Consider the following 17,925-nt stretch of genomic DNA (forward strand, 5'->3'; position numbering starts at 1 on the left):
TCGCCTTTTTATAATAAATTACACAATTAAATATATGTAAATTCAATGTACATGAGGTTTAAAGAATGTATTCATAAAATTCAATTAAGTCAAAACAATGTAGAGTATAATAGCAAGATGACTGAAATATTGCATACAGGCAATATTGTGCTTTTCAAGTTTTTACATATGACTACTGATAGTTAACTATTTCTATTTTGCTAAGTGAGATACGAGACATATCTATGTATAGATAAATACATGTGTACCTTTGAGAACCACTGAAGTTTTAAATATCATTTATCTTTATTTTGTTGTCGCTTATTTGATTTGATATTTCCCGACTAATATCCTTAATAAATTCTATATAAATGTTACGCAAATAACATTCTTTTGACTTATCATATTTACGTATTATGTACTTTTGTTTAGTAAGACAATGCTCTAGGGTATTCTATTTGGTTTATCATTTGCTGTAACAGCATCTAAAACTATTTTATGAACGTGTTATTTATAGTTAATATGCATAAAAATACAATAAAATTTTCTCTATATTGATTGTAAATATATTAAACAGGAATTAAGTTTGTCGAAACGTATGGGAGCTTCTGAAATGAATTTTAATTGAACTAATTATGAGTATAGCCATATGGGTCCGATATGAAAGTTAGGATAAATGAATGTTATTATCTAAAACAAAGACATAAACAAAATGCTATAAAAGCAACAATCGGCATTGTACCGGCTCTACAGAGGGTAATAAAACAACAAAACATTTGATAATATCAATTATACAATAATATCATTTTGATTGGTATGAACTAGATGGTAACAATTTTCTGAACAAGTTGTTGATTGTGCTATCAAGTGTGTATTTTATTCACACTTGAGTATTTGTTCTTATTTCTTCTTTTAAAGTAACGGTTATTATACATATATCATACCTGCAAATACAGTTTGTTTTCAGTTAAAATACTGAACCATTTTTTGTGTGAAAGAAACACGATTTGAATATACTAAAGATTTCAATATCATTTTTACAATATCTAGATATTAACGTTCGAATTCTTACAGCTATGATAAAAGTCCTAGATATAAACTGGCACGGAAGTTTTTTTTGACATAAAATTACTCTATTGCCAAATACTTATTATATTGCCCTGTTTGAATTTGGTATACGTGATAAGAACGTTGAATAAGTGCACATATTCAACGGCAGATTCCAATAAAAGTTTAACCGTGAACCCCATCATACTTTAGATATACTCCATTTTATTTACTATAATTTATACCTTTATATCAAGTAAGTCTGCATGTCTGTAACATAAACTAGCTTGCTGAAATGCAATTCTAAGATTAATCCTTTTTTATTTTCGATTAATTACGTTTTTTGTATAATTTAATAAATTTCTGCTTTTCTTTTTCTTAGTCCTTATAGAACAGCCGTGGGTGGTGGTGTTGATAGTTTTTACTCCGGATTACAGCAGTAAGCCACATTGAATTTATCAAAGCACAGTTCAGCTACCGCATCGTTCCTGGGCAGGCAGTCAAGAAGTTTATCAGTACTTGCTGTCGCAAGCAACTGATAGAACAGTCATGGAAAGACCAGAGAGGATACATTTACTTGTAGCTACTAACGCTTTAGCTTAAAAATAGCAAATCACTAGACAAACGGTTTCTACGTTTGTTGAAGCTGAAAGGTTATCTTAAAGTTTTATCTGTAAACATCAGTATTGAATATGTTCATACAGGAAGTGCATCATTATTTTTGTGGATTCCATAGATATTTTTAGATATGTATACTCTTACACAGCAATGTTTCAAAATTTATAAAAAATAAAGGAAATAGCCGTAATATTCTGGCAGCAAAATTGTTTATAAAACTGACAGATCTCCTTCTAAACGAATAATGAATGACTCCTATTTTCAACTCAACATGAGAATTGTTTAGTGTATAAGATATATGATTAGAATAAAATTCTAGATATTTGTCTGGCATTCAGATGTGTATATGTGTACTAATAGAAAACTAATTTGAGTGGAACAATACATGTACAATACGTGTATATATGTTCAGCGTACTTTACTATCAATTATTCATAAAGTATGTGTTTATTTCATGGCTCGGTTGAAGCGACTTACACTCAAACCATGTATTTGACAGTTTTACAACCGAATAAATATCGCCCTTTTCCAGAACAAGAAGTTGAACCAAACATAATTATCATGCTATGTCACTTTTGCAATTCCACCTGTTGCCACTAGAAATTCGGAAACGTTTATCAGAATAATTGACAGTGCACGCAATCGGAATCCTGAAATCTAGTAAAAAATTGACATGACTCCACTTTAACTTAAACCAGCTTTGCCAATATGACCTTTCAAGTAACGAAATGCATAACATCCTCTATGTTCTTTTTTTATTAGTAATTTTGTTTATACTAATACTAGTAATCATAGTAATATGAAAATAAAACATATAAGAATTTCAGAAATAGATTTTTGTTATCAATTATTTCAAACTTCTAATATTTCGTCAAGTTAACCGGTAAATGAAATTAGATAATCAAATCGATGAATGTCAGGCAAGATATCTATGCTACAAAGACAAGAACAGATAATTATTTTTTATAATGATAAGGTTAAGCTAATTATGTATATTTTCTTTTCGTATAAGCTCTAAAATCCTCATGATCGATTGTTTATGGTCAATGTGAAAACAACAAGAAATGTAAACAATAATACACATATTTTTTACTGTGTTATCTTTTATTTTTTGCGCAAACAGTCCTTTAATTACTCTAAAAAATAATTCTTTGATCATAGTAAATTATCATGTGCATTTATTTCATCACTGCATACCTTACATAATAGTTATAGTAAGTAGGTGTAACAATTCGTTATTCATACATTAGCGAAGTTTTTAGTACCTTTATTGCTAATATTATATAATTGATTTCATATGTTTTGATGGAATTTGGTAATAAACACTTCATTTGATCTATAATACCATATCTTAATTCTATGCGTATTAACGTAATAAAGAGTTTACTGTGATGTGCAATCATCTGTCTATTAGTGATGATTTATCATGTTACACTATAATTGTGTAGTCTTAAAATCCTTCCAAGAGAACGCTTTGAGAAGGTAAAGTAGAAATGCAAAAACATGCAAAACGAACGCACGGCGCTTTCGTGTATAAACATTACAGTGTTGGTGATATTGCACTGTTACTTATAAATTGGGGATAATTTTATTTCTCTACATTTACTATGTATACATGTAACTCAAATAACTTTATAGTGGTATAGTCGTGCATAAAGTTTTCAAACAGTATAAAAATCTTTTTTTTCTTTTTGTAAAGATGTTAAAAAATCTTCAAAAATGTGCCATTTTTAAGAGAACTTGCAAAGGCATAGATAAAGAGGAAGAAAAAAATAAATAAACCGTTCTTGACCAGTATTTCAAATTATGCAATTATACTTGTAAGCAAGAAAGCTACATCTTAAGAAATAAGGATCTTGCTCACCCGTGAATTGTTTGCGTTTAAATCATTTCAAGGGCAAATAACTAAATGAATTATTTCCGGTCGCCAAAATTATGGCAGTATTTTCAGACATACTTCGGACACAGTTTTCATTCTACCTAAATGTTAAATTGAACATGGCAGCAAGCATTTATATAATTGCTTTCCTTGATAAATTATTAGATAATATTTTCAGTTTTGTTCCATATGAAGAAAGATCCGATTTGCTTTGCTTATATCATACAAAATCTCCTTCGAAATGTGCATATTCTAATCACTGTATTTACACTAAAAAGCTATACACATTTCCAGTCGTCTAAAATGATGTGTCTTGCATACACAGGCAGCTTGATGTCGATTATTTTGCAACAATGACCTTGAAAAACAAATAGTAATAACTTAATATTTCTTTCTGATGGATTATTTTACAGCTCAAAGTTTCATGGTCGTTTCTTTTCATGGTCGTTTCTTTTGCAACCATGAGCTTGAAAAACAAATAATCCAAAAATAAGGTAACAACGTTTTTATTTCTCATGTGACATATTATGTTATAGCTCATAAGTTCACGTCCTCTTGTCAAACTGATTAAAGCTATACTGAATGGACATTTTTGTGTTAGATTTGTCTTTCATTTACTTTAAAATGAATTGTATATTAATATAACAGTGTTTAAGAGCATCATTTCGGTAAATCGATCAGTTAAGATATAAACACATTTTACAGCTTAGAATTTTCCTACTTGAATAATGTTGAATCACCCTTAGGATATGTTGCCTGCTTTTTAAATTTGTCTTTTGACGTCCTATCTGTGATACGCAGGCTTCATAACCTCTGATCCCCTTTCAAAATTCTATTTTATTTAGTTCCGCCCATTGTTTTCTCGTTTAGGGCACACGCTTTTTATTACTTGGGGACCATACACCGCTTTTCATGGAATGGCACGGAAATGTCACATTGAAGGTTCCATGATAACCGCCGTATGAACACATCTGCGGATGTTTCTAAATTCAAAATTCTACCATTTCATGTTTAAAGGTTGAATTCTGCTTAAGCCGGTGCTAGGGGGCGTAGACGGTAACTTGCACTTTCCAGTACCGTCCATGAACAGGCTCAATCAAACCGAGCCTGCAACATTTTCAATTTTGCCGTGTTGGGCTTTCTTTAGGGATTCTTTATTTATCTATTTTAGAAACATTTTATCAAACTATTCCAATATTTGTGTATTTTTCCAGAAAGCGCTGATGCTATAAACATAGGTTATATTTATGTTTTTACAGGAAGCGCAGTGATAGAGGATTTATTCATAAGGATTTATGCATGCATGATACAAGTGCAAAAATATCAGAAGTTATATTAGCAATACTACTGAACCAGAACATTTTGGCAGGTAAAATGTTTATAAAACTAGCAGCTGTTTTATAACAACTGTCGATTTTTCTCCTCCTAAAAGTAGAATTGTCTATGTAACAAAAACACAATGATCAAACAAAGTTCATAAGTTTTAAATAAATGCTAAAGTATCCTTATATTATTTTGTTTATTTTTCCAATGTATGATTGGTCACTTAAGTCTCGCTCACGAAAAAGTTTTAACTGTATCGAAATTAATCACTTACTTAAATGACAATATTATCGATGAAAGAAACAAAGACTTCAACAACGTTTAATTGCGGTTAATAAATGCCCAATGTTATCTTTGTTATTATTTTGTGGCTCTTCTGGATCACTGATTCCAGTACATAAGTGTTGAAGAATTTATATTGCTTAAGCCGGTGCTCGGGGGCGTGAGAATGTTGACTTTTAACATTCCCGATCATGGACAGACCCAATCAAACCAAGTCTGTTATTCTTATATATTATAATGTTGTGGTTTAATTGCTTCTAAGAAAGTCACCCTTGTTCTAGATTTTTCAACGCTAATCAGTCAATCCAAGAAGCGCTTAGATTGTAAAAACTATATACGATATCTATCAGTGTATTTACAGGCATCATTATTATGAGTGATTAATTCTCTAAAACGATACATGCAGTCCAACAGAATCAATTTTTCCGTTTCGCCGCCGTATGAACAAATCTAAGATTGCACTTACAACTACCGTCCATCCATAAACAGGATGAATCAAAACAAGTATGCACTATGTTCAATTCTGCTGTTTTGAGCTTCATTAGGGAGTCCGCCTCTTTTTGGACTATCGTTTAAATAAAATTGGATCGACAAACTTGGAACGTTGTAAATTTCTGTTAAACGCCTTTAAAGGCTTAATTTCATTTATTTTACGTAATATATCAATTTGCAAACAATCTAAAATATTATTTATATACAAGTATTTTCTAGCTCAATAGGTTTTGCACACTTCAGATTTAGAACAACAATGTGTACTTCATTTAATCGAAAGATAATGTTAATATTTCATACATCTGAACGTCAGTAATGCATATAATGTTTGTACATGTAGTTAATGTTGATATATAACTAATTTGAATAGTTCTAAAAATTCATTAAAACACTAGTAAGACTGAATATAGCCTGAAATTGTCTGGTAGCTGTTTTATCGACGATTAATGACGATTGTCCTTCAACTAAAAATGAGAGTAGATTTCTTTACAAAATACATGTTTATGAGGATAAATATTTTCAAGATCTCTGGATGAAAAACATTGAATGAACAAACGTTCCCAATGATTTCAGATTCATTAAAATTAACATAAATATTTTTTTTAAATACTTTTTCCGTATTTGCTGTATAGCACTAATTAACGAAACTGTTATCTTTTCAGGGAAGAGTACAACGTGACTGACACTCAAAGCAAGTTTTTCGACAGTTTTACAATCAGAAAAAAAATATCCTTGTAAAAACACAATTATCGATATACATAATATAACTAAAACGCCTTTGCATTCCATCCTCGTAAACATATACACCTTTGTTGATATACACAATTCAGAAAACAAGTTCTTAAAAGTTCTTGAATAATTGCCTTTACTCAATTTAAATTTTAACACAGCTTTAAAACATCATTTAAGTCAGTACAATAGTTTGAAACAACGATTATGCTGTTTGTTTTACAAATTTACAGTAGAGACTTCACATGTTATTAGTATTTCATAACAATGAATACTCGATTTTTGTATCGCCATGCTTATTTCTTGAAATTCTCCTTTCATGCATTATAAAGCCAAAGTATAAGCAAACATTTTTAAAATATATGTACAATGTATTTTGTTTTTGAAAACCTATGTGCAAAGCATGAATAACGGACACAGTTTGCAAGCCTAGCACAATTCATTATAATTCATACGTTTTGATACTTTTATCACATTTAGTTGATATCATACATATATCATGATAGAATATATTGTTAAACACTACATCTATTATACCGTATCATATAAACCTTGCATAATCCAGGATAGTTATACATACTTTATTGTGATTTTCATGTTTACTGTCTATTGTACTGATAAAATATTATGTTGCACTCAAACATTTTCTTAAGCTGCTTAAACGCATAAGACAATGTACAAATAACTTTTTGAATAACGCTGATTGCATTCTAATTTTTATTTATCTTTACCGACACAGGCACATTCAGTTTCATTGTTTATATCTAAACACTATTTTTCTCTTCTAGTAAATGAATTTGTGACATAATTTGCTCTTTTACATTATCTTTAAATGATTTAAGAGTGGTAATGTGCATATGTTGTATTCAATAGGATTTGAAAGTGGCTAAAACATAAAACACATTATTCATAGGTTTGACTTTATTCCAAAATATATATTTCATTACCTGAAGATGTAATAAAATTTATTGAATAAGATAAAGCTTATTACTTTGAAAATTATAAAACATTCTATTTATTATTTGAATGAATCAAACTTCAACATATTTAAAAACAAAAAACAAAGATCTAAGCATGCTATTTTATGTCCATGTTTTGTTTAGTTTGGAGCATATAGTCCAACTGTTCTATCAAGTTTTGTTACACCCCACATAATATACCTTAATATACATAATATTTTCAAACAGCGAATCATCTACATTAAATTGAAATAAACCCATTAACTTGCCTTACAAACAGCATAAACATTTAAATGTTACAGGCGTTTGTAACATTCACTTGAAAATCATGCTTTGCAAAGCACAAAAAGGTTACTATGCAGTTTGATTATTTACCTTCATTATAATTGTATCAAAGACATGTTAAGTTATCAAAATGCTTGATAATGCATGTAACTGGAGTGATCTTTAGTAATAGTGATAAATTTAAAATAAAAAAATTGAAAACCATTAATTGGTCAAATAAATATTATGAATGGTTGCAAATTATCATGAAGCAAATATCATCAAATTGTATCTTGTTACCGTCGTTTCTTTGTAATCAATAGTTCGGCCCACATATCTTATTGATATGCTTGCCATCACCCTGACAACATGACCCGTCGTAATAACATAATCCAATGAATAATTAGTTTTTTGTGATGTGTCAATTATCACGTGTCACTGAGACAAGCTTAATTGCTGATATGCAAATATTTTGTGTGTGTACTCCGCAGTGTCAATAATTAGGAGAGATCATGCGTACGTCATTAAACAAATTGAGAACTGCTAGACAATTTGTCTCGATCGAACTTACAAAAATGTATTTTGTGCTTCTTGAGATAAATTTGTTTTATGTACGAATAGCAAAGCGTTAAAATAAAATGAAATACATTGCCTGTATAAATTGCTCTCTGTCCTTACACCCTTTTGTTATATTTCTACAACAGCTTTGTTTTTATGGGATGTTTCTTTCACTAGAATGACTCTAAGAAACTAATAAATACGCCATTATTTAAGGAAATGTGTACATAATTTGAATTTTAATCCAATTTGATACTGTCATTGTATTAAAAATTTATCTTCGTCTTAATTTCCTATGAATTACGAATTGTCTTGCACACTTTATACGATCAGTCCCCGTCACATCTAAACAGAATGTGTTTTAATGAATGATTTATTTTATACCGAGAGCAGTAAATTGACTTCTCAAATGCAATTATCATACTTGTACCGGACGAAAACAACAGTTAAATACAAAGTTCACATCATTGTTGGTTTTTATTTGGCCACCATAACGTTTGGTTTGAATATTGCAGATTCTAAGGTATTTCTGATGCACACTATTTTTAAACTTATTAATATATTAATATTTCCTTCAAATCTTATCTGTTCACGCTTAATTGTAATATGTGTATGATTGTTTTGCTTGAAGATTGATGAGAGTGAAATAAATAAAAGAAATTAATATCCTAATAGTAATATAATGTTACTAAATGGACTAATTAAGACCGATGTATTTGAGTCGCAGGTTCATGTAGACTACACCTAGAATATATATGTAAAAGCACATTTTGTAAATGAACATTTTCGGAAAATTTCGTTACTACAATGTTATATATTTTTCAGTCCAAAATTCAGTTTTTAGTGAGAAGTTTTATTTTTCCGGTGAACACGAAATTATAAGATTGAAAATAATGAGATTTTTATTGCAATGTCTAATGTTGGTCTCTATAAGTAATTTAGACAAATTAAAGCAACCTAGTAAACCTTAAACAACTTTATATTATGTATTTTTTTTCTAACATACTAAATTTAAGTATGTAAAAATGCTACTACGTTATCACAACGTAATCAGCTTGAATGTTCTTAACTTATAAAATTCAATTACACTAAAACGGTACATGATAGAGATTTCTTTTCATTATTTATTTTGCACATATTTTCACAAAATTCGCATTTTCACGTACTAGTAATTGGAAACACGTTGTCTTTAAATAAAGATATAATGATTGTCTAATTTTATGCTGTTTTAAACAGTTAGTTCGGTGGGTTTGAACTATAAATATGAGGGGCTCTATTTACAGCAACTGTACTCATATTCCAAAAATACTTAACTTATCATCTGATAAAGTATTTCAATGTTTGTTTTGGTTTCAATAAGACGCTGTTCTGACTGCTCTTGTCTGTAATCAATGGCGTAATATATGTTTATACAGGAAATGCAGCGGATAAAGAGTTCATTCATAAGGATTCCAGAATGCATTATACAGGTACAAATATATCAAAAGCTATAACAACAATAATTTGAACCATAACATTCCGGTAGATAATATGTTTATAAAACTAACAGCTGTTTTATTGACGATAAACTTCATCTTAAAAGTTGTTAACGAAATAATAACATAAACAACAGAAGTAATTCAAACGTTTGTAAAAGCTGTATTCTTTGAGACGTCTATTCTCCTGCTTTGGTATTTGTCAAAAGAACGTCACAATAATTTCATTCGTTGTACAACCTAAAGCTGATTTGTTGTACAAGTTTACAGAAAAAAAAAGAATATATTAATCATAGACAAATAAACATTTGTTTTATACCTTTAATTAATTAGTATGGAGAAAATATACAGCAGTTGGAAAACAGACTAAAAACACAATAGTGATTGTCAATAAGCAACATATACGAAATTACCACCAACTGCTAGTTTGTGTAATAGATATACCGAAATTGTTCTTTTGTTGTTTTTTTGTTGTTGTTTGCTTTTTAACGATAGTTATTTAAATGTTCGTTTTCAGTACTGGGGTGCCTTTTGTATGTTTGAACTGATACGTTAATATAGTTAGCTATTTGCAACTTTAGAAAAAATTATAAAAAAAGTAGTCAATATTATACAACACAGCGTGATACCATACATTTAGAACTTATGTTTTACATAGTGCATTGTCCTATTCTAGATTCAACATATTTCCGTGACTTGCCCTCAAAATAAGTCATTACATTAGACTCGTTTCGTGTTTCACGTATCTGTCTATGGTTACCCAGTATACTTATGTACATTGTAATTACTGTCACCGTCACGATATCAGAATTATCACATGTGTTTATTATATTCAGAAGACATTAATACCATATATACGCCGTTGGTTTTCTGAGATAGAAGAGAGTAAACATATTTGAACACACGAAGTAAGAAGTCCAGCTATAAAGTAATAAGAAATGTGACATAAATAAGTCACATGACCAAGTTACCATTTTACATACGCATACCATGTAAACATTAGAAAATATATATTTTAGCAATATGCATGTATGTTATGCTGTGGTATTTTTTAATTCTGTCGCAGAGATAATTGTACACATCAGCTCAGCTTAATTGCGTCTGACATATTAACACAGAAACGTTAAGTACGATCTACATTCGTATCCTAGGTACATTCTTACGAAAAAGCATTATTTTATGAATATATGAATGAAACATGTCTTGTGAAAAGTGCAGTCCGATTGATTTAAAACACACCCGCCCATTAACATAAAATATATTTCTGTTTCCTGGTTCCATACCAAGTAATTGACAGACAAATAAAGACTTGTAACAGTTTTATTACCACATAAATTGTCTACAAGATACAGTTTTTTGTACAACAATGTCATACTATGCTTTGAATGTAATCTGTTCTTCGCTCAATATTTGGCGTATGTATACAAGTTCTAATTGGCAAAATATAAACCAAGCAACCTAAGATTGTCTGAATACCTAATTGCACGCTGTAGAACCTTAGATACATAATTGCATTTATACATAATAATCCTATTTACATGCAATTATTAATGTCTTTCAGAAATGACTTCGGTATCACATTTCTAAACCGAGCAGGAAATACAGTTTTCTCCTATTTTGTCTTTTTTTCAAAAGGTTGTTGCAATTTCATCGTATAACAGTGTTTATTGATATTTTACACATTTAAAACTTCTTGTTATAAAAATACTTATATTAATCATCTTTGACTCGTGTCGCTTCAATCTATATCAATGTGAAATGTTGTTATGTTTTTCATTAGCATCTCGTAAAATAAATCAACACATACTTATTTTCAAAAATAAACGAAGAAGGGCAATCGTAATATTTATTTTATGGTTGTGTTCTTTAAGTTGTACCATTGTACTACCCTACAAAATAAGGATAATGTGAATTGATATCTTAATAAGCTTTGGGTGTCTTGTTCATATTCATTCATACTCGTACACTTTTATTCACACCGCACGAAAGAGAAAGCACACAGGTTCATATATATCAAAAGTAATAAATAATATAAATGAACCATAAACATTCTGGCAGCTTAAATATTTATAAAACTAACAGCTGGTTTGCTGAAGATAAATGGAGCCTGTTCTTCAACTAAAAAGAAGAATTGTTTATGTGGTATTATAAAGTAAGATGGAATTAAGCATCAAAATTTTGTTATATGTGAACTAGTGCCAGGTGAAAAAAAGAACATTTTGTGAATTTTATGCCTAGAACAAAATGTAGATATGAAAACCATAGTAAACACTTTCATATTTTATGGGTAATAAATGTGAAGATTGGGCATTTGTACGGAAAGTCTTTATTTTCAGCAAATTAAAAAAAATGTACAACAATTTTTCTTCAGTTCATTTGCAAGGTAATACAGATAATGTAAGAAATATAACAGTCAGGTATTTGGATTAAATTATGTTAGATTTATTACGTTTCAATATTTCTTTTTATTGTTTAAAGCTTTGGACACTGTATAGTTTTCTTTAATACATTTTGTGTCATAGAAAAAACACAACAGAAAAAAATATTTATATGGCTAATATTTCGCTATTTCCTTGGACTTTTGATGACAATGGTTGATACTTTTATAACTAACAGAATACATACTAATATACATATATGGCTTTATTACAGTAACGTACACGGTTTGGACTGTCGACAAGATTAATGTTTTTTTTAAAAATTTGGTATATTTATTGCAATGAACTCTTCGACATGGGGATGTAATTCTTTCTACAACGTACAACAAACGACAATTATAATTGTATCATAGTTTTGAGACCTTTCTGTTGAAAATGTGTCAGGGTTAAATCGTATACATATACATGCACAGTGCGTTAACTGGAGTGCGGGTATTAGTTACCCGCACTCAAGAGCATGCCCATTGATTGGTTCATTTTTGCTGGGGTTTACATATTGTGACGGCAGATAAAGGGGAAGCGACAGAAATGTCATATTCAGATGTTCGTTCATTGGTTCATTTTTGCCGGGGTTTCATATTGTGACAACAGGGAACGTGCTTTTATGTTTGACTATGATACAAAAGAGAAAGAACACCAAAACACTCGGAAATCTGATTAATACTCGGGGGCTACGCCCCCTCGTACAAATCAGATAGCCTCGTGTTTCGGTGCTCTTTCTATTACTTATAGCATAAAATCGGCTTTTTTTTCCCTATTTTGCCCATGTTATAACGGGACCAAAACCATGTGTTAACATAGTCACGCGCTCTTGTTATAGCCCGGTTTCACCTATGCGCAATACATACAGGGCCCAGTAAACAAACAAAAAATGACGATTTTGCCTGTTTGCCAAAGAGTCATGCGCTCTTGTTATATTGAAATTTATTGATTCGAGGGCCTCAGTCGCATATTCAAGTAAATATGCCGGAAAAAACGGCGTATAGACATCGGTGCTAATCTTGGTTGTCGCCCTTTCTAAGAAACGGACAGTTGTCAATGTAAACAAATACAGTAGAATCTACCTGTCATTCAGTTTAAAACTCCGATTAACTTACAAAACTAGATAACACAAAAATTAATATGAGAAAATGTTTTTTATTAATGTTGATAAATGCTCTTTATATTTCTTTGAGAGAATAATGCTTAGTGCCTGGTTTTTTTTATAGGCTAAACTTGTTTGCTTGAAAAAAATAAACCGATTCTGATGTCACTCATCAATCTGAAATCATTCTAAGAATTTCTGAGGGTCATGTTTTGTCTTGGGTAGAGGGTAGAGTAATGTAACCTGTTTTTTTCTTGAGATAATAAATCTCCAAAGGCAAAGCTTTGTTAAATCAATTAAAATTCAAAATTTCGTTCGGTTCCGAGAATTTTCCAAGTTGTTGGCCCCGGAAAAATGAAACGCATACGTAAAACATAGAATTGGATAAATACCGTCCAAGCACAAGAATTTAATGTAATTGTGTTTTGTATAAACTATACATCACGAATCTGTTTGAAAATTTTATGCTATAATAGCGTCAACGCACGTTTATTTCGTGTTATAAAGTCTGCAGAGTCCCTCGGAACTGTTAGAGCCCTCGCCCTACCGGGCTCGGGCACCAACCGTTCCTCGGGACTCTGCAGACGTTATAACACGGAAAAACGTGCGTTAACCCTATATAAATGACGTGATATATTAGAGAGAGTAAAAACAGTTGTTTAGTTTATTTATGTTACGAACTGTAGTCTAGTTGTTTTGCAACAACTTACGACTGGGTGCAATTAATGTTGCTATGACGTAATCACGACGGCAGTGAAGCAAGCATTCATTATTATCTTGTTTTGGATTTCTTCTTTGCTTTTTGATTAAATAATTAAGATTCATAAACGAACATATGCCGAGCAAATGAATATTGTGGATAATTTGAAGACATAAATAATAATATCTATCATTAGGCCATAAGCAAAATATCTGGTAATATGAATATTATTTTTCTAATAGGATTCTAAATATTTGTGTTGTATTGTCTTAGTAAGTCAAACAAAAATAATTAATAAACATTGTATAATTTTATAAAAGGTCATATAGTAATTATGAAATAAGAATGTAACAACTTACCAGTTTTGTATCCGATGGTGATAAGATAAAGTGAAATGATGAGTCTAGGGATAATGTACACGGACAAACTGTCTGGTATTATTGTCGTTTCATTCGAAGTCTTGATAATCCTCATGCTTGATCTTTACACGGCGTGTTAAATGTATATCTGATCTTCTCACAGTAATCATTATCAATATTCACTTCTTTGTTGCTATGTGTAATTATCTATTGGTGTTGCTTAATTTTCCATAAAATTATTTTGATACAATTACGTTAACACGAACGTGTCGATTAAACACTTAAATCCAGTACACTATTTCCATATGAAAAGAAAAAAACGCTGATAAATTCGCCCACGACTTTACATATGCAATATAGACTTTTGGAAATTATCCCTGATTGCTAACATAAGTCATAGAATTACCAGGAACTTAAGAAGAATATCCCTCGAGGAGGCACTTCACTCATTTTTGTTACTCCAGACACAATTTGTCATTGTTAACTCGCAAGGGCAGGTGATATGTGGACAAAACTGCAATTCAGCTTTCTGTCAGTGCAGCTTTAAAGCAGCATCGTCCCTTTTACAAACTCCATCCGAATATTATCTGAAACATACAATTTGTAACGATATCAAAACAAATGGTTTTATCACGTATCATATCGATTTCTGATAAATCGCTACTAGTGTTTTTTGATACATGAAGTTTGAATTTGAATAAATATTAAACCATTTATAAAATCTATGCAAATAGATTACTTTGAAATGATAATAAACGTGTGTTTAGTGCAAGTATGATAAGCCGTTACTGCCATTTCTTTCAAATATTTGTCTGAAAATAACGAGTTTACCTGAGGGCAATTAGGAAATCTAAGAACAGCAGAAGTATAAATTTATCTCATTTAATATACGGAATTACAAGTGCACATAAGTCTTCGGTACACAACATAAACTAATTTAATGAATCACTTTATAATTTATCAGGTGATATCTAGAAAAAAAGCCGCTGCTAAATCGTATCATTTGATGATAAAGCAACTGTTATTTATAGACAATATAATTATTTGTAACCGATTGATATATAACTATCATTTCAAATAATAATAGAAAACAAAGCCCGGCTGTAAATCTTACATATTTTCGATTGAACTGATTAGTTTTATTTGAATTATAGTTATCGGTCCGAATAGGTACCGAATTTTATGAATAAATATAATAAGAATATAGTGTTAAACATAAACAGTGCAAATATGATGAAAAGTCAACTACGGTTTTTTTCATCAACGTTTTAAAACATTTAACTGTAAGGAAGCTGCACTATCAAACAACCTTTCCGATAAATGTTTAATCATTCAATAATATTCCTCTAAATAAGACACTCATTGTCAATTAAACAATTGTCAATTAACTATAAAACTAACAGATATGATAACTCTACATTATATAACTACTGTCACAAATATTCCATCACCTACCAGACTCATGTGCTATAACACATGATCCTATCATGGCAATAGATGAATAATAAAAGTTCAAAATCACAATGAAGATAGCCAGGACGGTTTTTGCTTGTCACAGTAAATTATTTATTTTGATCTCATCGATACTTAAAGTACTTATACACAGTAACTAGACTATAACGGTTTGAACAAATATTTAACTTCGAAAACATTTATTCAAAATTTGACACGCTTTCAGTAAAGATTTTAAATAACTACTACAAAGCATTGACTCAGTTATAGAGTTTCACTACTCAAACACTTCAATACAAAACGATATTTAAATAATGAAAGCAGTTATATCACATGAAAGTGTTATAAATGATGTGTTAATTGTCACTATATACCGCAATAAATCAAGTTTTGGTAAGTAGCTTATAGAGTCTCTGTGAAATCAAGTGAAAGCAATTTTTTTCAAAATTTTCTTTATCCATTGGAAGTAATGTTTGATGAACACGGTGTCATTATTTGATAAGCTACAAGGACAACACTTTGTTACACAACAAAAATGTTGATTTTACTAGGCTTAGTAACACAAGTCAGTTTCTTTAGTATACTGAAATATATCTTAATTTCATATTGTTGTGAAAATGTAACGGTCTATTCTCGAGTTAACAGAAAAATCAAACAAGTCAACAAATGCCTATTTTTTCATCGATTTTTTATGATATGACGAAAACGTTGATTTTACATGGTGATTTGAATTCATTGAGTTTGCCTTTTTGTGTGTGTTTTATTGTTAACGTTATAAATATCTGAAATTATTTTGAATTAAAAACAAAACTGGTGAATAAGAAATTATTTGAAATTTTTCAAAGTATTTCCGCTAGACTAGTCGTTATTCATTGTTACAGAAGTTATTCCAGAAAGAGGAAAAAATACATATTCACTTCCCGTTGTAAATATTAAATATAAAACAAAATGTGTTTTATTGTTGTAGTTTTTCTGTTGTTGTTGTTGTTGTTGTTATTGTTGTTGCTTTGCGGAATATGGATATATTATCATTATACTGTAATTTATTTAAATGAAACTTTTAAAACTGACTTTATCCGTTCATGGACAAATTATTCAGTAAATGTCTGAGTGTATGGTATTTGAGAATTTGTGTAAATTATTCAAAGATCGCTTACGGTGTACCACTCTTCCTATATTTAACAGATGTTTATTGCCTATCGAAACAATAAAGTTTTCATCATTATAGTTACTCAAATACCAACTATTTTATCTCCAAATAGATAAAACTTTTATTATGTTACACAACGAAAGCAATTTCCAAAACCATCTGTCGACAAATGCCATACATCAAAGCTATAGATGTCTGGAACAATTTTCAATAAATAAACACACCTTTCTTATGTGAAAAAACTTTCATTTCTTCTGCAATATCAAAGGTGATTTAATTACCAAGCCATTAATTAATTAAGAATATTTTATGTGATAACAAAGATCTAAATACGTGATATCGCAGTCAATCAGACAATAAGAAATGAAGAATATATGTGTGCACGCACTGTTTTATAGATTGGATTCTTGGTGCGAACTTTGATTGCGTCTCAAAATACACTTTTATTGTCAGACCAACGGTTACGTTTTATTGCCAGAAAAAATTATTGCAGACAATCTCGTTTATTTCGGAAAATTGCAATATACATACACAGTAGCTATCATTAGCCGGTAGGTAATATCATACGTACATAATATTAAGTTTTATATGAAGAATAGATTAGTCTTTAAACGTTTATATGTACAATGTCAAACCGTAATTGAAAATATTAATTTTGGAAATTATAATCATCCAAAGTAAAAATAACAGAAGAATTTCAGGAAAAACATTTTCACGTGCCAGTTTTCTAGTAACGAATGTATCTATATAACATACTTTTATTAAAACATTTTAGGATTGTCATTCTTGTTCTTAAATTCACTTAACACTTTAAACAAAGCATACAATTTTTAAAGAATTTCAAAATGCACAATATGACATACAAACACAATAAATTATATAAACTGTATATAACCGGTATGTGTACGCTGGCCTGGCTCTATAATTGGCAACATCTGATCACATTTGGTTACAACGGGGTATGTATTAATCAAGTTTTCCTTTCCTTGTGCGCAACGTGTATTTTCATGCAGATTTATTTTTTTTAAAATGCAATGAAAATATATGAACACATTTGCAATTTCATATAAACAATACAATTTACCGTTTGTTTATAAAACATTAACATTGCATTTATTGATATGCAACAGGTTTATT

General features: G+C 30.0%; 1 protein-coding gene across 6 annotated transcripts in view; it reads right to left on the bottom strand.

Moving 5' to 3' along the window:
• Nucleotides 1–17,925, bottom strand: part of LOC132758132 (lachesin-like) — an 83,878-nt gene that overhangs the window by 18,902 nt on the left and 47,051 nt on the right. For 5 of the 6 annotated variants that reach the window (XM_060749659.1, XM_060749677.1, XM_060749669.1 and 2 more), the window contains exon 2: nucleotides 14,187–14,773. In XM_060749659.1, the coding sequence (XP_060605642.1) occupies nucleotides 14,187–14,301 (115 nt within the window). In that variant the 5' untranslated portion in view covers nucleotides 14,302–14,773. Of the gene's footprint in view, nucleotides 1–14,186; nucleotides 14,774–15,641; nucleotides 15,665–17,925 lie in introns of those variants that run through there. The other variant, XM_060749692.1, reaches the window with a different exon arrangement.

The sequence above is a fragment of the Ruditapes philippinarum genome, unplaced genomic scaffold (genome assembly GCF_026571515.1).
Source record: "Ruditapes philippinarum isolate M1 unplaced genomic scaffold, ASM2657151v2 ctg416_1_1_1_1, whole genome shotgun sequence".
Taxonomy (NCBI): Eukaryota; Metazoa; Mollusca; class Bivalvia; order Venerida; family Veneridae; genus Ruditapes; species Ruditapes philippinarum.